The sequence below is a fragment of the Peromyscus leucopus genome, chromosome 8b (assembly GCF_004664715.2).
Source record: "Peromyscus leucopus breed LL Stock chromosome 8b, UCI_PerLeu_2.1, whole genome shotgun sequence".
NCBI lineage: Eukaryota > Metazoa > Chordata > Mammalia > Rodentia > Cricetidae > Peromyscus > Peromyscus leucopus.
In genome coordinates this window covers 30,030,166-30,053,361 of record NC_051086.1, presented here as the reverse complement: position 1 = coordinate 30,053,361, position 23,196 = coordinate 30,030,166, and the positions used below count along the sequence as shown (strand labels likewise).

Below are 23,196 nucleotides of genomic sequence, written 5' to 3'. Positions count from 1 at the left end.
GCTATCCTGTAAAATACTACATAAACCAGACTGACTTGGCCTCATAGAGACCCACCTGCCTCTACCTACTGAGTTGGAAATAAAGGCCTTATTCACTTATTTTTAGACCCACTGTTGCTAGAAGTCTGGGGTGGACATTAACTTACAGTACTCTTGCCTTAGCTTACTGAGTGTTGAGATAACAGGGGTGTGCCACCTCACCCAACTTCTCCCCCTCTTCTTTATGTGTTGTGTCCTCCAATATTTTCTTTTCTATTAAGTGATTAAAAAGTAACATTGGGGGCTGAAGAGATGACTCAGCAGTTAAGCATGGTCCTTGCACAAACAGGAGAACCAGAGTTCAGATGCAGGCCCCCAGGTGACAGGAAGAACATCGCCTGCATCCCTGTAACCCAGCACTGAGGGAGACAGACGCAGGAGGATGATCTCTGGTACTTCCTGGCCTTTGCAAAGCAAACAATGTGAACTGTAGGTCCAAGGGAGACTCTGCCTGAGAGGATAAAGTGGGGACAGAGAAGGACACTCCCTGTCCTCCTCTGGCCTCCAGGCAGGTGTACTTGAACACATTCATGCCTGTCCTCTCCATGTTCCTGTCCCTGTTTCTGCCTCCACCTCTGCCTATTCCTACCCTTATCTTTCTCCCTCACATACAAAGATAAAAAGGTTAAATTTAACATTTTTTTAAATGCCTTTCCAATGCAGGAACAAAAATTATGGACTAAAATGATGCTGTGTTCTTCCAACTCTTGGGAATAGTTCTTTTCCATTTCCAGAAACAGTCTGTTTGCTTTACATTATTTCACTTACCAGTTAGATCTCCAAGCAAGGACTCCCGGAGTCAAGGCCAAGGTATGACCTCATATTTATGGACTTGTCTGTTTTTCACTTGTAGGATGAGAGTAATAGTAGTTCCTACCTTATAGACTTATTACTGTGAAGGGAAGGTGTGAGGGACACTTAATAAGAACTAACTGTGTCAGGCATTTCTAATGACCTGACACTGGTCAAGACCCAGTATATGGCTGGGCTCTTGTGCTTAACACAGACACAGGTAAGTCTATGGAGGCAGCCTGAAGGACATGGAAGTAGACTGAAGACATAGTTCTGTGGACAGCCAATATTTAGTCAATTGAGGAAAATTAGATGGCTGTAGAGGAGGGCAGATAACACTGGAGAGAATAAAAGAGCTTCCAAGTGCAGTAACAGGACAAGGGCAGTAAAGAGCCTGCGAGGCAGACACCAGTGCAGTGAGTGGAGGGGACTGGTGTGGAGTGTGGAGACACTGGCCACACCACAGTCCAGTTACTCTCCCGGCTGCCTCAGAAATGATCTTCCTCTAAATCCTCTGCTCCCTTGGGACTTCCTCAAACAGCCACCTAACCCTGTCATCCCCAACATGTTTGCCTAAAAGCACCTAAAAGGACTTTTCTACTAGCTTATGTGCCTTGTGATACACTTCATCAGTTTTTAATAGAATAGGAACTCAGTGAAAGAAAACACTGAGGAAACAAGAGTGGATCAAATCAACTCCTTCATTACCAGATCCAGAGAGCAAAACTAGTAATTCAGTATCTACCTATAAGAGGTAAGGATCAAGGGCCTTCTGTTCCTGTCCTACCGTAAATGCAGGAAGTACGGAATGCAGAATATTTCTCTGAGAAATGAGGGCAACAAGAAAGGGACTTGTTTTTATTTGGGATCCAACATACAGCATGGATGCCAAGCAAATTGTGGAACACACTGTAATCCCATAACGAAAAGAGTCTGAGGCAGGAGAAATGTGAGTTCCAGTCTGGTCTTGGCTACATAGCAAGTTCAAGGCCAGTCTGGACCACGTAATAAGATTTGCCTCAAATCAACCAACCAATCTATGAATCAAATAGTAAAGAATGATTTAGTAGTAAAAGAGAACATAGAGAGACATTCTCAAGACTGTTAGTACAAAAAGAATCAACACAATCCATGTCAACTTACCTTAGAGACCCCGACTTCTTTTTCATAAGGATGTACCCTAAATTGGAATGGGTAGAGGTGGGATAAATTGAAAGGATAATTGAACATTTCATCAGAAACACTCTTGATATTTTACCCTAATTAAGGATATTACTTCTGTTTTTGATTGAACCATGCCCTGGTAACTTTGGGTAATTCCTTCCTGTACACCACAGGAAGGAGATTCTTTCCATTCGTTGTCTGGGATATTCATCCACATGGCCTAATTTGATAGAATGAGATTGGTAAATTATTGTTCACGGAAACAAACAAAAAGTCTCGATTCTTTCTAATGAGCTGCTAGAGAACAAGCCTGTAAGGGAAGGATAAACAACTTTGGACTAAGGAAGGGAACACATTTGTGGATTTTTACTCAATTTCTATGCAATTCTCCCTTTCAGACATGATCTAATATGTAGCTCAGGCTAGCCACAGACTTGTAAATGCTGGTATTATAAACACATGACACTAGATCCACCTTAAATAATGCTTTAGGATGAGCAGCTTTAAATAATGAAGGGAAACATCTGAAATCTGACCGGCATATTCTTATTCCCCACTTCCTGTGAAACGGGTCAGTGATGGGATCATGCATGGTGTTTTGAAAAGTCCATGGCTGAAGTTCTTACACAGGGAATGGACTACACAGAGAGAAACACTGTGTACACATGAACAACTCATGGAAAGGGCCATGTAGGCCTGGGTGCCACCTTCAAATAGTCTGTTCAGTATTAGTCAGGGGGCTTCCTACCAATGTCTCATTTGCCTCTTCTACTATGTTCCAGAACATTCAACAGTATCATCATGGGAAACAAGCGAGATCCCATGGGTGGGAAAGGAGAGAACACATCATAGTCTTACAGTGGTCTAAAAATTCTCAAACCTATCCAAAATCTCTTGTGTCATATTATGTAATTTATTTTATGGAAAATATAATGTTTCCCTTTCCATGGCAACAACTGAAAGACAGAGGACAGAGTTGGGAACAGGAGTGCAGGCAAGCACTGCAGCCTATCCCCATGAGCCCAGCCCTTGGATGCTGGGGCCAGGAGGATCTGGAGTGGAAGATCATCCTCAGCTACCTCGTAAGGTCAGTACCAGTGTGAACCACATGAGGCCAAGTTTTACAGAATAGGAATCTTTGGAGACATAGCGACAATGGTTCAAGATCACTGAACAGAGCACTCACCAGGTACCAGAAATCACCTGCAGAGTTTTGTGGGTCCTAACACATTTCTTGGGGAGTAGATGTTTACCAAGTGTGTCTTGGATCTAGGGATATGGAAGCCATGTGAACTCAAAACTCCTATGACATGTGTATTTGCTAAAGACAGTCAGAGAACCCTGGCTCTCCTTCCCTGGGGACAGTTGTGAAATTACTTACTGGTGACAGCCAGGGTGCTCACAAGCAGCAGCAGAAGCAGGGCAGCCACGGAGATGCCTACATAGAAGCCAGTATTCGTGTTCTTCTGCCGCTCCTGTGAAAGGATCGATTCCTAAGGAACCAACAAATAAAACAATAGTAGCTATAAATAAACATCAGTAAACACAGGGGCAGCAAGGAAGAAGAACAGAAAACATGTGCTTGACCTTAACCTAGACTCTAATTCCTAGAGCTTCATCTCTCCTGGCCTGTGGCTAGTCTGGAATATGCAGGAAGTCCCAAGGATCTGAGGTGGTAATGGGCAGTGTAACTCCAAGACAGTGTGAATTCAGTGTCTTTGATGGTGATGGAAACATATTCTATGGTGCTTGAGGTGATTACGTAGGTGGATACCTCAGTCAAAATTTTAACCTCATAATTAATGTAGGTTCATACATCATGTATGTGATTACATCTGCTTTAATAGTCAGTAGGGTATCCCCTAAATTCCAGAAATCATCTTATGATATTAAAAGAGAAAAACAGAGTAGCCCATCTCTAAGTTCACTTGCCCTCAGTGTGCTCAGCTCCTGGTCTGGTCTTCCATCACAGACCCTACTTGTCATGTAAATGGAAATCAAGACTCCATGTCTTTGTAAACATGTAATACCAAATGGTCAGCGTGGAAACACATACATACAAATAACGTACAGACTGCACAGGTTATATTAACAATTTTAGGATATATATGTATTAAATATAAATATATGCAATATATAATACATATCATACACAGTTGATATGTATATATTAACAATTATACATCACAAATTAATATATTGCATATTATAATTATAATATTCATATGATATGTATTGATATATTTATATATATTAACAAATGAACAGAGAACATAAATTAGAAAGAAAACAAGGAGGGAGTATGTAGAAGGGCTTGAAAGGAGTTGAGAAAAAAGGAAACAATACAATTATATCTAATAACTTTCTAAAAATAGTAGGAGGACTCTTTTCCTGGATGCAACCTGATAAACACCATGTGATCAGACAGAAATGCAGAATCTCCCCTAGATCCCTGGTGCAGGTGATCAGGGATCACCACATACTGAATAAGCAGGAGACAGGCTGGGCAGCAGGTGAGGCTAATAGTTTAGTACTCATCTAACAACCCTAAACAGAGCCTATGTGATGGGTTTAACTGCAGGGAAAGGGAGGATCAGAGACCGGGTCTTTGTCCCTGTATGAGCCTCGTCTCTGGAGTCACAATCCTGGCTCCTCTGCCCTGTCAGGGAGACCATGGACAAGTTAGTTAAGCTCTGTCCTCAAACAGTGTGTTCGGTAGGTTCTTGGGAAAGTCTAGGAAAAAAGTCATGCAAAAGTGAGAATGTTTAGGACATTGATACCTTATGTGGAGTTATGTGTGGAAAAAAAATATCACCAGTGGCCACTACATCGAATTGTCAGTGGATAGAAAAACAGTATTAGGGAACCCTAAATGAACATCTTGAATTCAAACATCCTTTGTAAGTAACAAACTCTTAATTTTTTTGTTTTTATATATTTACTAATTTATTTATCTACAGCTTTTGAGACAAAGTTTCACTATGTAGCCCAAGTTGCCTAATGGTCCAGGCTGGCCTCAAACTTCTGATATTTGTATTAACTTCCTGAGTCCTAAGAATAAGGAATATTCCACTATATCTGACTACTTTTCTTTTCTTTTTCTTTTTTAATGTAAATATCTGTGAACTAATTTTACAGACAAAAATCTTTAAATACAGATTATTTCCCAGAAGATATACAAGTGAACATGGCTAATAAATTGGGGAGGAATATACTTACAGTGTAATTGTCACAAAAGTCGTCTGAGGATGTCACAGTGTAATTCCAATCTACTCAACAAGAGGAAAAATAAATTAAAATTAGGAATTTATATATTTTTCTACATCTGTAAATATTACCCCCAAGGCCAAGGTGTCTTATAATATGTGAGGGTTAGGATTGAATATGGCAGAGACACCCTGAACAGCATGTTTTGAACATCATATATTTGAAGTACATTTGAAATGTCTATTTTATAACAAGGAATCTATTGTTTTCATTGTTTCTCTGTGTCTATGTATGAAACACAGAACCCTATATCAGACATACACAAGGTTTGTAACATCCTGACAAGGAGCCCCTTCACTGCATTTTACAGATGGAGCAACAGACATCACATGCCTCCATATTTCTACTTTTATCAAATGACAGACATCTTTGCTGGCAATGTACACACAGTGCCACACAATGATTGGGAACATTACAGGTCTATGGGAGTCCCCAACTACTGCTAAAACTGGCCTGCCCAGTAGAATAATGTTAGATGACTCACAGCCTTCTTCATTTTCACATTACTTTGCTTACATTTCACTCAATATGAAAACTCTTCCAAGGAGCCAAAGACAATGACTAGGTTTAAGCAACATCTACAGTCTAGGCTCTGTTTGTGACTTAGACCCTTAAGTAAGATTTCCAGAAATAATGATGTGGAACCTGGCACTTAGAGCCCTTCTCTCCCTTTCCTGAATGCAAAAAAATATTGTTCAGAAATCTAGATCACAATATTGTTTGTGGAAGGAAATTATCCAAATATGTTTGCTGTAAACTACATCTTGGAGCATTGTTTCAAAACTTACAGCAGCAGGGGATGGGGTACTTCTTAGCAATCTCCAGAGATCCAACTTGAGAGCCACCATACCATGTGTATACTCAAGGTAAAGAAACCTAAGTGCTCCGCATAGAGAAGTCCATACACATGCCTCATTGTGCCCTATTCCTTTGCTAGGCATCCCTCTTTATAATGACCTGGTGCTTAGGACCTAAATTAAATATCTTCAACACTCCATGCCATTGAGTGTCCCTGATACTCTTTTCTTCTGAGAAGTCAGCTTAGTTTGGCCTGAATGAAGGTGTTTGTGGGGAAAGGACCAATTGAGGATGCTGTGTGTGTAGAATGGAGCTGTGTCTCTGTCCCTGACACCACTTACAATGTCAGATCTGTATTGTTGCAGAGGGTGCCTGTTCTTCACCAGCTTCAAGATCTGCACCTTCCAAGGGGATAAGGGAGGAAGAACTTAGTTACCTGCAAGAGTGTAGGATGGAGTTTCTGTCACCTCAGCTGTTGTCTGATGTGGATAAACCGTAGTGGGTTCTGGAATGAGAACAATGCAAGAACTGTTTCAGCTTTGGAGTTTGGCCCCCACCAAGGAAATAGAATCAAAACTTACTGTCACCTCCCCCAGTGCCTCCCTCAGCCTCCTAAGCAGGAATGGCTCCTTCCTACTCATTTCTGTATCAGCTGACTACTCTGGAAAATATATCCAAAGATTGGCACCGCCTGAGCAAGTGACCTGTGTCCTAATATTCTGGACAGCTTTATCAGGATTCAGAATTGTCTCACACTTGCCATTCTAGACACCTGAACTCCTCTAATACATAGATGACAACACAGGAAAATAGGACACTAAGTTAAGATTCCGGTTTATTAAGACAAGGATCATTTCACCTTCTAGGAAAGGGACCTGGAAGTTTCTCACTACCCTCTTCACTGTAGGTCTTATTCAAGCCCCAGATTATCCACACTTCTTTCCATGGAGATGAGCTCACTGAACAACATGGAATAGACAGACCATTTATCACTGAGTTCGTCTCAAGGTAGCAGGATCACCCTGGGGATGACTCCTATTCTGCAGCCTGCCTTGTGCTGTGGAACTTCTCTCTCTCTCTCTCTCTCTCTCTCTCTCTCTCTCTCTCTCTCTCTCTCTCTCTCTCTCTCATATATTTGGTTGATTGATTGGTTGGTTGAGTGACAGACAGACTGAGACAGGGTCTCCTGTCCTCCATCCATTCCTGTACAGGAGTGACTTCCTGTGTTTTCTGACTCATCTTCCATTGCTCACCAAAGGCTTCCACATGGAACACTCTAGTGCAGCCTGTGTTTCCCTTTTCTTCTGGAGTCCCTACGTTGTTCTCACTCACAGTTCACTTCACCTGCAGAGATGAGCACTTGCCTCTCTGGGATCCTCTAAATGCTTCCCTGTTCAGAACAAGGGAGGATCTTGGAGTAAGTTGGTTGTGGCCAGACTGGAATACCTGAACTTGGGCTTCTCATGGCTCCTCAGAGTCTTTCTGGATCCCCTACCTCACTACAACCTGACCCTTACATTTGAATAACACCCTCCTGTTCTGCACTACTGTCCTGTTTTATCCTAACACTGAAACATGTAAGAGGATGTGACTGTCCTTCTGAACTAATGATAGGACAACCCAAATGTCATATGGTCACACATTACCCAATTCAGTTCTTCATAAAAGGCATCATGAGCTTAACTTGATTCCTGGGTCACTTTCTCCCTTTTATTACAACCTCACATCCTATATTCCATGAATAGTATCTGGGACAACCAGGATGAGCACCCGAGGTGGATGTGAGGATATGTGTTCTTTTTACAGTAGCCACTGTGTTTGCCTTCTCCCTGGACAGGACAGTCAACCCTCAACTGCAATTCTTTAGGAACTAACAATAGAAATATAAGATTATATATATAATATTAAATATTAAATATAATATTAATTTATATATATAAATATTAAATATATATATATATTAAACACCTCCCAAGAGGTCATCTGGGCTCATGATCCAATGCTTTTCTTCTAAATCTCAGTTTCTAGTGAAGTGAAAAAACCTATCTATGTTCTTCAAACTCAGCCCATGAGCCCATCCCCTGACACAGACAAAAACTAAGTATTGAAAAGTTCTGTCAATCCTGAGAGATCTCACAGTTCACTAGTGTGTGCAGCTGCCTGGAACAAAGTGGTTGTTCTCACAAATCCTGTGCTCCACATGTCTAGATATAACCCAGAGCTCTCTGCACACTTGGCATGTAGCCCAGTCCTTCAGGGTCCCCCTGCTTGAAAGCACTGGGTGGCCAGTCATAGGACAGGGATATAAATATCACCCATCATATTATCCTAAGAACAACAACAGAAAGCTGTGTGGCTTCTTCTGCTTGTCAGCATCCAGCCCTCCCTCAGGGGATGGACAGTTGATAGGATGCTTAAAGAGCCCCTCTGACAGCTATCTTTTCACTCCAAGATGTAGAAAGTTTGAACCCAAACTTGCCTTCAGAATGACATGCTTCTCCCCATCTGTAAGTTCAGTTCCTATGTATTAATATTAACTTTACTTGTAGGCAATTAGAAGTATGAACATGGCCTCATTCAAAAGCATTTCCTAAAGCCTTTGAATTCGATGTGTGTTTTTTTCATGCCTACAAAGGACTTACATTGACTTTTCATCTACACTAATAAATTGAAAGATCTTTAAAGTAAAATTTACAAGTCATCCATTGACTCTTTAAAGAGGTGGTATTAGGATGCCTTTCCAGTGAGGATGTGGAAACTGTACAAACCCTCCAAACATCCATGCTCATGGCAGAGGTCTGACCCTGGAGTCAGAAGAACCAGCTTCCAACCCAAGTGAACAGGGACAGAGTCTGAGCCACTTTCTGTCTCTGTAACTTCCACCGTGAGCTTTCTGACTCTGTAAGTTCCTGTCACTATAAAATAGGGACAGGTCACAGCTATATAGAACAGAAGTGTCTGAGAATTAAACTCTGCATCAGGAAGCATGTATCATGCTACCTGGTGCTCAGGAAATGCTAAATGTTACCCTTCCTGAACTGTGGTCTCAGCTGCATGGCCCAATTTCAAAATGGATGTAAGTGGTCAAGAGTCGTCCCACCCTGACCCTAGTTCTCAGTCATTTTTTAGTTTTTCATCAGATAGTCAGGTCCAGCTGGACCAGATTTCTACCATCCTCATCATCTGTCCTAGATCAGTGATCCACCTAAGTCTCGCTAGTAGTGAATCCCCTGGGAATCTGATATAGAGAGGTGAGTATCTTCCATGTTCAAGCTCTTGCACAGCAGAAGGTGAATGTAACTTATGAATGGGAAGTTACAGACTTTGTGAAGCTGTTGTTGGCCCAGCTAACAACTCTTCACCTATATTATGCTTCTGACTTGACTCAGTGTCTATGTCCTACTGACTCTCATGAGAAGGACTCTGGGTCCTGAACCACATTGGGTTGTACCTGGTGTGTGAGTTTGTGTGTGTGCTGGTGTTGTAGAAGTAGAGGTGGAGATTCTGGGTAATGTTGGTACATGGGTGGGTCTTGCTGAAATAGTCGTGGGACTTCCTGTAGTTGTGGGTCTTGCTGTAGTTGTGGGTCTTGTTGTAGTTGTGGGTCTTGTTGTAGTTGTGGGTCTTGCTGTAGTTGTGGGTCTTGCTGTAGTTGTGGGTCTTCTTGTAGTTGTGGGTCTCCGTGTAGTTGTAGGTCTTGTTGGAGGACTTGTGGGAATTTCTGGATTTGAAAATCAAGATGAAACAAGGATCAGTCAACAAGAAGAGACAATAACTTTTGCTATGACACCAGTGAGAAGCTGAACCCTGAGAGGCTCCTCTCCTGAACTTCTGTTCTTTGTCACTGACTAGCTGCACTGACAACATGGAGCTGAGCATAAAGTCCTTGTTCCTAAGGACACACTGTATAAATGACAGGTGTCAGATGTGGTGATATTGTATTCTCCAATATATTATGCACCCTAATAAATTTATTTGGTGTCAGAGAACAGAACCGCCATAATATTAAACATAGAGGTTAGGCAGTGGTAACACATACCTTTAATCCTAGCATTCCAGAGGCAGAGATCCATCTGGATCTCTGTGAGTTCAAAGCCACACTGGAAACAGTGAGGCGTGGTAACAAGAGCCTTTAATCCCAAGAAGTGATAGCAGGAAGCAGAAAGGTATTTAAGGCGTGGGGACAGGAACTAGAGCTGGTTAAGCTTTCAGGCTTTGAGAAGCAGTTCAGCTGTGATTCATTTTGGATGAGGACACAGAAGCTTCAAATCTGAGGAAACTGGATCAGCTGAGGAATTGGTGAGGTCAGGAAGCTGTGGCTTGTTCTGCTTCTCTGATCTTCCAGCATTCACCCCAATAACTGGCCTTGGGTTTGTTTTTATTAATAAGACTCTTTAAGGTTCATGCTACAGTAAGATCCTCAGATCTCTAAGCATCTCTGTGAGACTGAGAGGAAGCTGGGACTGCTCTCAGTGGTGACTGACTTCCCCACAGCTTCCATGCCCAGCATGGTCATTTCAGTCAGTCCTGAGAGGACACAACATACAACTCTGCATCTTAGCATACAGACCCCTCACAAGCTGCAACATAAATGGGATTTGCACATTGGAATAGAGAGTGGACATTGTCTATAGTTCCTTCCAACTGAAGAGAGACAAGGTCAATAGCCCTTATCCAAAAATGTTTGGTTTCAGAATTTAAATCTTTCTTAACGATTTGGAATATTTGCATATAGAAAATAACTTATGGGTCGGGCTCAGGTATAAACATAGATTGATGTAGCACTCATTTGCCTGCCCTTTACATATACAGCTTTAAAGAAAGTTTATAAACTTTTGATAATTATGCACATGATAATTTCATGGAGTTGGATTTTCCAAGTGTATTATCAAGTCTGTGCTCAAAGGGCCCAGATTTTTAATCACTGAAGACTAGGTATTTTTGGATTAGTCAGGTTCAACCTGCAATTCACAAATTAACAACATCCAAAGTGCTGTAAGCATCCAAGCAGCTGCTGATGGTCTCAGTGTAAGGATTATGTCTTTATTACGTCACCAGCCTGCAACAGCGTCCCAGCCTAAAGAGCAGAGGTGCCCTTCCACAGGTCTCTCTCTTTCCCCGTTTTCCCTCTGTCCTCTGCATGCCCCCGCCCCCCAATAAAGCTCTAAAAGGTTACCATGGCTCGTGATTCTTCCCCCACCACAACATCCAGCGCTCTCTTCTGTTGGCATGGCCGCCATAGGCGGCAGCCAGCCATGAGCGCTGCTTAACCAACATCTGGTGCTGTCCAGACTCCGGATAGACCACCAAGGAACTGCTTTAACCGCTGCAGCTTGCCGCCTCCTCCCCCCCTCCAGCAAGACCGTGAGACCATGAGACCATGAGCACACGCCCCTCGCCTTTGCTGGACCCCCACACCACTACCGCTGTCGCTACCACTGTCTGTTTCTAACCTGGTCTGGTTAGTTTGCTGATCCAGTCTAATGTGCAGCCAAAGGCCTAAGCACAGTACACCCCCTCCCTGGAGAGCATAAATCTCTGAGGTGGAGAAAAGCAAGCATGTGAACAATCTAGTCAGGTCATTGTGAGAACAAAGCCAGGAAAGAATCACCAGCTCAGGAGCTTTGCTTCTCTTGCCCTTGGGCATTTTTTTCTCCCAGGTAGATGGGAAAGTCAAAGGAGCTGATGAGGGTCCCAGAGCAGCTGAAGTGGAAGCTCCATGTGTTTAAACCATGAGAAGATGTGGACTTGGTTGTTAAAGGAGGAAACAGAGTTGCTGGCTCACTTACACACTCATTGAGTACTCAAACAGTGACTTTGTAAGCACTGACCTGCTAATGAATTTCTAAGCTTTATAAAACCTTCAATTAATAAACTGAAATTAGTAATTTTATGCTATGATGCCATACATAGGCCCCTCCTGGTGCTGAGAATCTTACCCCAGGCTTTTAGGCTGGAATGTGTGCTAGACAAGTGCATTTCCCAAGATGTGACCACGGTCCTCACTTGGTTATTGTGTGTTTTCATTCAAGGGACATAACCAAAGGCCTTAGGCATGCTAGACAAATTTCTAGACATCCCCTCAGGCCTTTTTTAAAGAGAGATCTCTCTCTTGCGATCTCTCTCCTCCACTTCCCCACCCCCTCTCTCTGTGTAAAGTTTATTCTCATGTAAGTGGGTACCTTTGGAGGTGAATATCATTCAACTTCATCCAGGTAAAGAATACAATTTCACAACTGTGATAGTCACTAGGAACCTTATCATCTCTTCCCCAAAGCTGTCCCTATACATCTTTCTTTGCACACTGTATGACCAACCAGCTTCTTCTGGCTTCCCTAAGTTGCCTCCAAGGCATAGATTTGCAAGGCCACTCCTTGCCCCCATTACCTCATTCTAACAAGGTGTGGTTGCACATGTCCATACTCTCAACACTGGGGAAGCCAAGGCATGGGCAAGAAGTTTCAGGTCAGCCTGATTTACAAAGCAAGGCCCAGTCTCAAAATCAAGAAATCAGTCAATCAATAAACAGAGATCCAGAAAAAATGGTTCAGTGGGTAGAGGTCCTTGACTTGCAAGCCTGGTCAGCAGACTTACACCCCTAGAACTCACACAAGGTTATAACAACACTACCAACCATATGAGTTTGTCTTTTGGCAAATTCATAAATACCCACCACATACACATCATTCATACACAGCCACACAATAATAAATGCAGTTTTAAAAATCAAATTAAACATAAAAATAAATGAAAGGATGAATGAATAACAAAGTCTATAAGTTGGGAGCCTAAAGAATAATGTTCTTAATTGAAAAATATAGAGACAGGTTGTTTCTATTATAGCTATTATTGATTTCTATTTACCCTTAAGTAAAAAGAGATTAGGAACAGCATCAGAAGCCACGAAGTCCTGATGAACCTACTCTTCTAGTCAATGCAAGAAAATCAGGATATCTACCTCAAGAAGGAAAGTGTAAAACCTAGTGCTGGTGGAACACTTCTTTAATCCCAGCACTCTGGAGGCGGAGACTGGTGGATCTCTGTGAGTTCAAGGTCTAAGAGCAAGTTCCAAGATAGCCAGAACTACATAGAGAAACCCTGTCTTGAAAAAACAAAAACGAAGAGAAAAGTAAGAAAGGAAGGGAGGGACGGAGGGAGGGAGGGATGGAGGGGGAGAGAGACAGAGACTGGGGGGAGGGGGAAGAGAGAGAAAGGAGAGAGAGAGAGAGAGAGAAAAAAAAACAGAAAGAATGGATGGATGGAAGGGAGGGAGGGAGGGAGGAGAGAGAGAGAGAGAGAGAGAGAGAGAGAAGGAAAGAAAGAAAATGTAATGAGTCCAGATTTGGGGATTTCATGAACTTGTTACTGTTAGAACATGGGCTTGCACCTTTAGACCAGATACCATAGTCTGAATAGGTCAAGCCCCACCTCGCTGCTGCTCCCTGACACAGTAAAGAAGCTGTCTGCTTTGTGCCCTAACAGCAGCCCTGATTTGGACCTAACCAATATCTGGCTGTTCAATACTCTCTGTTACTTAACCTATGGTGAACTAAAACACATGATAGGGAACTTTCGAATGAAAAAAAAAGAAATAAAAGGAAGACATGACTACTCCTACCCATGGTGCAGATTTACTGTAGATATGAGGGAGAAAACAGACAGAGAGCATCCAGAAGGATCCAGAGTGAACATGACCAGCAAACTGAACTCCTCATGTGAGGAGAGAGGAAAGCCAGGAGCCAAGAATAGGGACCAAGAGGTCAAGAACCCAAAGGGGCCTGTCTAACAAAATGACTGGGTTACATAGGGATGAGCAGCTGGAGGAGAGGCAGCCCAGCCCAGTCCCTGGGCTGGAGAATTTAGGGAGGGGCGGGGTGTGCCATGTACTGGCCTTGCTGAGAGCAAGGCAGCCAGTGTCTGCTTTGATATGATAATAAACACCTTAGTTAGCCTTCATCTTGAGACCTAGCAGCTAACACCTCCACCACTAAAAGATGTAACAAGTCAGACTTTCTCCTTGCTCTGGGGACCAGCCTGAGACTCCTCAGGGGGAATGCTGAGAGGATTATTCTGCAGGCTGCTCTCTGAAGAGGATCCTCTGTAGACCTGCCATTGCAGTCATGGCAGCTCTCTCTGTCTCTCTAGTCCTTCCTATCTGTGTCTCTCTAGTCCTTCTTATCTCTGTCTCTCACACACAATCCTGCTCTTAATGAAACTCCCTGGAAGCCTCTTCACACCCCATCAAGGGATGAACCTCATAGATGGTATTGTTTCTGTCTAATGCTCTCCCTCCCAGCTGGAGGTCTGATCTCGGCCTTGGGGTCTCCTCATTCTAACAAAGCTCATTGGAGGGAATTGTGTGTCAGCTTCATCTATGGACTAGCCGCTGCTGCTCATCTGTTAGTACACTGCTGAGTGGCAGTGAACAGGTGCTGGAAGGAACCCTCTTCCATCAGGACAGTTCCAATGTTCAGGCAACAAATTGTATAACAAGATGTGAGACCTATTTCAAAGGCCCAAGGCAGGGCAGACAGGCAGCAGAACTCTCCACCTATGATGGGGCCTGTGCTCAGCAAGGTCAGCTGACCATTGGTGAAATCAGCTCACAGAGCAGCAGACCCCTGCCTGTCTGCTTTTCAGGTTAGAGCTGTAGTGGCTTTACAGTGTTGAGGATGGGGATTCAACATTCTCAGATAGACCCACAGAAAGGAGACAAGTCTTAAAGTCACATGCTTCCAGCTTAGATAAAGCTCTCCACTGTGTTTCAGGATGGAGAGTGGAGGCAGTTTCATGGACCAACAAGGCTGTCCCAAGTACACTTAGGACCTGGATCCTGACTTAGCTCACGGCCTTGAATTAAGAATGATCTTAGGACTTCATCTAAGCAAATAAAGTCATCCTGTGCCTCAAAAGAATATTTAAGGCTGTGTTTGGTGGAACCTCCCTGTATTCTCAACACTGGAGTTAGAGACAGGAGGATCAGGAGAGCATGGTCATCAGAGAACAGCCTGAGGTACGGGAAATTCTGTCTTTAAACAACTCAAAAGCAGGTGTTCAACCAAACATATTTCTGTTTCCTCTTTCTCGGAAAACAACAAATTGCTAGCAAACTCAGGTTGCTTGCAAGAAATAAAGGAAAGAAAGAAAGCTTACCTGGTTTAACTTCCAATGAAAAGGTCACTGTCTGATCATTGAACCATCCAGGGATCTCCACTCGACAGCAATACAGACCACTGTCACTCTGAACAGCATTCTCTATTGTCAAGGACACATTTCCTCCCGAAATATGCCCCTTTAACTGGTATCGGCTGCTTCTCTGATAGGTGACACGGTATCCATTGGTCCAGATAAGTGTGTTTCCACAATTAAAAGATGGACATGCCCCTCGGCCCCAACAAGTGGTAGTGACTCCTCGGGATGTTGAGTAAGTACATGGCAGTGTGACAGGGTGACCCACCACCCCCTTCACTGATACAGAAGAATCCACAGCACCTGTAAAAATAAGGGGCAGAGAGTGAATGGAGAATTAATATCTAACATTTTCCTAAAGTTTTGTTGTTCTTTTTCAGAAAAATATGAAGAGCAGGGAGGTAAGTGGAATCCCAGCTACAGACCTTTTTTTTTTTATTGTTGTTTTGTTTGTTTGTTTTATTGTTTTCATTTTGAGGTTTTTGTAGGGAAGGCTTGAAAGGGAACAGACAACTTAATGTTCGTTGTTATCACTTGGTCTCACTTTGTAGCCTTGGCTGACCTGGAACTTGCTGCATAAACCAGGCTGACTTCAAACTCCCAGAGCTCATTTGCCTCTACCTCCCAAAACCTAAGATTAAATGTCCAGTTTTACAGCTTGAATTTGAAGACTGTAAACAGTTTTCTCTTAGCATATTCTTTCTCAATGTGATTATTTAATAGATACATTTGTGAACAAGAGAACTTATTTTATGGTAGGATATTCACACAGATACTTTTCATTTCTTTTTTCTTCTTCAGTGTGGTATTTCTTTTGGACACAGGGTCTTGCTATATGCCTCATACTGGCTTTAAATCACAATCCTTCCATTTCTGCCTCCTGAGTGCTGGGTAATTAGCAAGTGCCACTGAGACCAACTCGAATGTTTCATTATTAAACATTTAAAACTTTGTTTGAGAAGCTGGGTGCAAAAGTAACGCTTGTAAACCCAGAACTCACTTGTAAATCCAGAACTCAGTTGTATACTCAGAACTTGGGAGGTAAAGGGAGGAAGATGAGGAATTTAAGGCCAGCTTCATCTAACTATTGAGTTGAAGACAGGCCTAGGATTTGGAGAACCTGTATCAAACCACCCTCCTCCTCCTCCCCACAGTGCTATGACAACAAAATCACTAACTCTTCCCACCTCTCCTAATCAAAGAGCAGAGCCATGGCTTTGGAAAAGTATTGTTGACTTCAAGGCAGAACCTTAGTAACTTCAAAGCCAGTCTTCAGAAAGGGTTTTAGAAAACAACCAGGAGGGGCTGAGCTTTATTTTGAACTTTACAATTAGCACTTTACGAACAAAGAGCAAAACCAAAAACCAAACAAACAAAAACACTAAGCAGAGGTCCCTTCTTATAAGTTGTTGACATTCCAGAACTTGAGCAAGACCCACTAGCAAAGTAAGACCACATAGTCAGAAAATATGTAACCAATAACTTAATGATGCAATTTAAAAACTGAAATGATTAAATATTATTTTGGGAATGATGGAACAAAATTTCTAATACCAACAGCTTCCAACAGCCTTTAAAGGAACTCTCAGGGCTGAGAATGGAGCTCCATGATATAGTGCTTGGCTAGCCCATGCTAGCCCCTGTGTTGGATCCCAGCACAGGAAACAAATAAACAAAAGCACAAAACAATGAACTGTGAGATTCCCTAACCAATCACCTATATGCAGCCTAGGCTGTGAGGTTGGGACATGATCGAGAAAGCACATTTGTAATTGTATAAAATGAGTATTATATTTCTTTCTGGGATACTCATTTCTTGATTTTGCCAAATACATTTTTTTGGATCACAAATAAAACACATGCTATTTTAATTAAGTCACAAAAATATATTTCTCACCAGTGATCTCAGCTTTTAGGAGAATCTCAGACCTAGAGGCAGGAGGATCAAAAGTTTGAGGTGATCCTCAACTAGCTATGAAGTCAGGGCCCAGCCTGGACTAACTTAGACCATGTCTCAAAGACAATTATGTTATTCCTTCTTTTCCCTCTTCATGAAACACTTTGAATTAGAATGTTCTTAAGATAAATAATTGAAGATGGTTTAAACAAGCAAAAATGCACAATGAAGTGGAATTAAGGCTAACTTTGACTAGCCATCCTGCATGGAAAGCTCTGTTTCTGATTTTTTTGTTAACAGTTGACTAACATATACATGCACATGCACTCACCCTTACTTGTCCATCACATATATGCACATGTCCTCACCCTTACTTGTCCATCACATATATGCACATGTCCTCACCCTTACTTGTCCATCACATATATGCACATGTCCTCACCCTTAACTTGACCATCACATGCATGCATGTGCACTCACCCTTACTTGTTCTTCACATGCATGTGTTCTCACCTCATGCCTGACATGTTCTTGGCGATCATGATTATTTAGCCATAAGTTTTGAAATTCATACAGGTTAAGAAAGTTCTTTGGAGCTACAATTTATCCTGGTTCTCTGCTCATGACATGAGCCATAATCAAAAAGGCCTGAGGATTGTCATCTCTTCTGCCAGCTCTAGCCTCCTCAGCATCCTCCAGCTCACCTACTCACTGACCTGGGAGAAGCAGTATGAGTCCTGAAATGAAGACTTGAGGATGCATCATGGTGTTGACCTGAAGGAAAATCACAAGACACTATGGTTAGCTGTGACACTCAAAACACCCTATCTGAGCAGGTCTTCATTCTGACTATGAATCACACAGGCATCTCTGATAGGAACCCCTTCCTCCCAAATCTCCTCTTCTTTCCCAGTCCTTCCTCACATACAGCCAGTCATCTCACTTCTGGTCATGAGATAGATAAGGTAGTAAACAGAAAACTGAAGGCAGAGACAAGAGTGTGTTCTCTGGTAGAAGTCTAAGCAGAGACCAGTCTTCTAATGGCAAAGAATCACTTGCCTCCCAGTGGACACACAATTGTTTCTGGCCAGTAGTTACAGTGGCTAATCCCTGAATCCCAACCACCTTAATCACTAGCAAGATATCCTGAGCCAGAATACTTCTACACATGGTTTCTGAGACCACTTCTTCCTGGGAGATGTCTAGAGACACCTAGAAAAGCACTTGGTACAGAACAAAACCTTCCATTCACAGAGCCCCTTCATGCCTAGATTACCTCCTACATAAAATAGCAAGGAAGTTTGCGCTTTGAAGAATCTGCTATGAAGGGGACAATAGACTGTTGACTCACAGGCAGCAAATCCCCATGGAATCTCTAAGGCAGCTACTTTTAAGCCCTTTCATGGTGGGTGTTACTTGTCTTCAGATTCCAACATCTGGATTTCAACGTTTGTTTCTTAATTGGTAAACCATAAAACCATGTGTAAGCCTTCCTAGTACTTCATTAACTCCACTTCTGGTCAGAATATTCCATGACTTCCTCTCAGAGAGGAAAGTGTGCCCTGTTACCAGTCTTAAAGATAGCAATGGCTTTCATGAAGCCTCCATGGCTCAGCATCTTCAGGCTGGGCCCTGCACTATTCACACGAACAGCCCCTGTACTGAGAAGAGATCAGAAATCTAATGCTGCAAAGTGGTGGCCAAACAATGATTTTCATGAACGTTTTAAACATCTTATTTCTTTATTACAAGACAACTTCAGAACATATAAAACCAACATGAGCCAGGCAGTGGTGTGCACGCCTTTAATCCCAGCACTCGGGAGGCAGAGGCCAGCATATCTCTGTGAGTTCAAGGCCAGCCTGGTCTACAAATAGAGTTCCAGGAAAGACACAAAGCTACACATATAGAAACCCTGTCTCAAAAAACAAATCAAGACAAGACAAAACGAGCAGGAGACACAACTCTCCTACTTTTTAACATGGTACCAACCATTCTGTCCCTTTAGAGTGCTATTGAGGAAGGATCCTGTACTTGGGCATTCACTGTCTCACACTGTTGGCTCCCTTCTTGACACATGCTCACTGTCACTCAGCCATCTCACAGGGTGTCCTATGGCCTACTCACTCATAAAACGAAGAGAACAGACAGTGATGGTTAATAGCTTTCTAGGTTCACAAAGGAAACCTTCTCCACATCCTGGAATCCAACTGAGTAACTAGGTGAGGCCTACCTTAGAGTAAGCACCTTACTGGTGGCCTCAAATCCTTTTTCTGTCTCTACATGTTTGAGAACACTTTAGTCTATCTAACTACTGAAGCTTGAGCTGTAGTTCCCTGTAGAATCCACACTGTGAAGATCCTGCAGGGAGACTGTGGAGGGATGTAAAGTTGAAGTTCAAGAGCCACAAATAGTATAAATTCTCTCTTGTCCCCTCAGTAGCCATTTGCTACCAACCTCTGCATCTCAGTTAACATCCTTGTGACAATCAGTAAAAACTTGTGGAATGCATTGTTACATTTTCACACAGCTAGCTAATTATATAGCTAAGAATTATAGAACTTCAGAAACCTATACAAGAAATTTCTGTGTTCTACTGTGTCCCAGCTGCCTGATGTTTTCACCAGGATCCTAGGTAAATGCAATAATTTTTGAGGTTCTTTTGTGTTCAGACTATAAAAATTCACATAGCCTCTTCCACTGTGGGTCATGAGAGTCATGATAAACTAAGCTACATTGTGTTCTTGAGCCTTGGCCATTCACAATTGGTTCACAATATTCCCTTATTTTCCTTGGAATAAGACCAGCATTTTTATCATTTTTAAAAAATTATCCTTAAATAATCTTGTGTCAGGCAGTGTATGAATATGCCAGGGCACACATGTGGTCAGAGGACAACTATGTGGAGCAGGTTCTCTCCTTCTATAATACAGGTCCTGAGGGTTGAACTTGGGATGGGTGGCAAGCACCTCTACCTGCTGAGAGATCTCATGGACCCAAGAGCTGCCATTTGTGCTGTCAAAACCTAGGAGAATAAATCTTACAGTGGCTTACACAGAATTAAAACATGCCTCTTTGATTTGAAAGGCAAAATGTTTCAATACTAGTTTTACTATGACCTAACACTAGGCCAAATCCCAATGACATTAAGAAGAATTTCTGAAAAGATTTTTATTTCAATGCAGTTATCACTAATCAACTAAGGATGGGGGATTATGATTCAGCACAACAGGGATGTAAAATATCCAGAATTGTGCAAGCAACTTACACGGGTATGTGAGCAACTAACAAATAAATTCACAAACAATGAGACAAATGGTAAATGTGTAATCAAACCATGTCACGTCCCTCTGACAACCCCACCTCAGCTCTCTCAAGGAGCAGGGAGCCAATTCCTTACCCAGTGTTTTTGTTGTTGTTGTTTGGTTTTTGTTTTTGTTTTTTCCTGATTGCTGTTCTATAGGCATGTGGACTTTCTTTCCCATTCATCTCGAAAGTCTGTCCAGGCAGTGTTCTGTCTTGGCTCTTCTTCCTTAACCCCACAGACAGTTTTCACTTTTTCTCCTTTCTTACTGATCGCTGCTTAAATGTCTGGGACATTTCCCATGGATCACTTGCAGTCTAAAGCAGCCATCCTGCCCCCCTCCCAGATCTCAGTTGCTTTTGGCTATTTTGTTCTTGTGTCCCTGAACATCCATCCCTGTGACTGTGATGGCCTGGTCTCTGCATCTCTCTCTTCCTGGCCAGTGCCACCAAGTAGAAGCTTTGTTGTTGTGTTTCTTTGTTTCAACAGAGCTAACATGAATTTATTAAGGAAAAGTGAAAAGGAGATCCCAAGAGGAATACCTGAATACTATTTAGAAAAAAAAAAAAAAAAACCACCTTTTGTGACAGGGTTTCCCCTCTCTCACTCTCTGTGTGTCTGTCTGTCTTTCTCTCTCTCTCACTGTCTGTCTGTCTGTCTTTCTCTCTCTCTCACTGTCTGTCTGTCTGTCTTTCCCTCTCCCTCTGTGTGTGTGTGTGTGTGTGTACATGGACACACACACATTATACATATTTATATATAGCATATATGTGTGTGTGTGTGTGTGTGTGTGTGTGTGTGTGCCTTGCCTGAAATTCATTAAAGTTCCATTTAAAACTCACAACTATCGTCCTGATTCCACCTCCAGAATGCTGAGATTACAGATGTGTGCCACCATGTCCAGTCATCAATAGAACCTTCTCTGATGAGGGTGTCATTATGTATGAGTTCTATGAAATATTGTAGCTACCAGGGACTGATTTAGCACTGATAATATGGCTAGTACAAGTGAGTAAAAAATTGTTTTTGAGACAGGGTCTATAAATGTAGCCCTTGCTGTCCTGGAACTCACTCTGTAGATCAGGTTGCCTTCAGACACACAGAGATCTGTTATCTCTCACTCCCAAGTGTTGGGATTAAAGGTATGTGTCACCATATCCAGCAAATTGAGAAAACTTTTAGAAGATTTGTTTTTTATATCTTAAATTATGCATGTGTCTGTGTAGCTCTGTGCACTACTTCTCAGGTCCCTGCTGAGTCCAGAGACATCATATGCCCTAGAACTGGCATTACAGGTACTTCTGAGACACCTGGTGTGGATGCTTGGAATTGACAACACATCCTCTAAAAGAGCAGTACAGGATCTTAACTGCTGAGCTGTCTCTCCAGCCTCCAGTTGAGTAAACAGTATTTCATTTTTCCATCTAATTTGATTTTAATTGTTAAGATATTGCACATGACTACAGTGCTGGATGGTACTCAACCATAGGTTCTATATTTCTTCGAGACAATTTAAGTGTGGATAGAGAGATAAACAAATGGAAATTTAAGGATATGTGGAGAGATGACTCCATCACTCAGGGTTAGCAGGGTAAGAGGATAGGAGGCAATATCTTAAAAATTGACATGTGAGAGTCAGGGGTGATGGATCCTATCTGTGATCCTGGCACTCATAAGACTGAGGCAGGAGGGTTGACATGAGTTTAAGGGCAGCCTGGTCTGCATAGTAAGTATCAAACTAGACAAGGCTATAGAGTAAGACCCTAACAATACAGGAAAAAGCAACATGTGGTACAGTTCTATAATCCCAGCATTGGAGAGACTGAGGGTAGCAGGACTGGCAATTCTGAGCTAGCCTGGGCTATAAAAGACGAATAAAATATAAAGATGCAAAACCAAAGCAAGTGACAGGAGAGGCTAAGAGCTTAAGGGAGACAGGCGAAGGGCAGAAGGCATCAGAAGTGAGGAAAGAATGACAATGGGAGCTGAGGAGCTGAGGAGCTGAGCCATTAAATACCACAAATCTTTAGGGGTGGATTTCCCCAACACTAGCCCATGGGCTCCCACAAGACCAGACACTGTGCCCTAATGCTCACAGAGGACATAACCCAGGGGAATTCTTACTATTTATTTCTTACTCTTGTCATAAACTCTCTACTACTGTCCATGAACGTGTGCAGGCCATGGCGCTCATGTGAAGGAGAAAACAACTCTCAGAGGTTGTTTCTCCCCTTCCACCATTATTAGGATCCAGGATCAAACTGGGGCGTCAGGTCGGCCAAGCCCCTGATCCCTGAGCCTTGTCAGGATGATGGAATTTTTCTTTGTTAACTAGAGCTTTGCAGTCTTCCTGAGTCACTACATTTTAGGGTCAGCTTTGGCATCCTCTGAAGGTTACTCATCACTTGCAGGGGAGTACTGTGTGATGACAGGACTCAGGTATGAGACCAGAATTCCCAGTTCCTTACTAAAGAGCTTCATTTGTGGGAACATGGGGATAGCACATTGCCAAAGCCCACCCCAACTTAGCCTCTGCTGCCCTCTCTGAAACAGTTCAACTGCTTGAATTCACATTGTTTTCCCCCCATTGGCCCTGTGCACTACTAGGTACTCACTAAATCACTCCATAGCACCTCAACCCTACCACTTTATCATAGGCCACTATCCATAAAGAGACTCCTGAAATCCCCTCCAAATGGTCTCCTAATGTCCCAGAGTCCTCTGACAACTCTGCTTACCATATAAG

General features: G+C 42.5%; 1 protein-coding gene across 2 annotated transcripts in view; it reads right to left on the bottom strand.

Moving 5' to 3' along the window:
• The window catches only part of LOC114706385 (hepatitis A virus cellular receptor 1 homolog), a 31,738-nt gene that overhangs the window by 2,650 nt on the left and 5,892 nt on the right, over positions 1–23,196 (bottom strand). The window contains exons 1-8 of one of the 2 annotated variants that reach the window (XM_037201300.1): positions 18,423–18,504; positions 17,863–17,920; positions 15,214–15,552; positions 9,512–9,781; positions 6,497–6,565; positions 5,215–5,264; positions 3,377–3,488; positions 1,975–2,011 (exon numbers count right to left, since the gene is read on the bottom strand). In XM_037201300.1, coding sequence (XP_037057195.1) covers positions 1,975–2,011; positions 3,377–3,488; positions 5,215–5,264; positions 6,497–6,565; positions 9,512–9,781; positions 15,214–15,552; positions 17,863–17,911 — 926 coding nt within the window. In that variant the 5' untranslated portion in view covers positions 17,912–17,920; positions 18,423–18,504. Of the gene's footprint in view, positions 1–1,974; positions 2,012–3,376; positions 3,489–5,214; positions 5,265–6,496; positions 6,566–9,511; positions 9,782–15,213; positions 15,553–17,862; positions 17,921–18,422; positions 18,505–23,196 lie in introns of those variants that run through there. The other variant, XM_037201301.1, reaches the window with a different exon arrangement.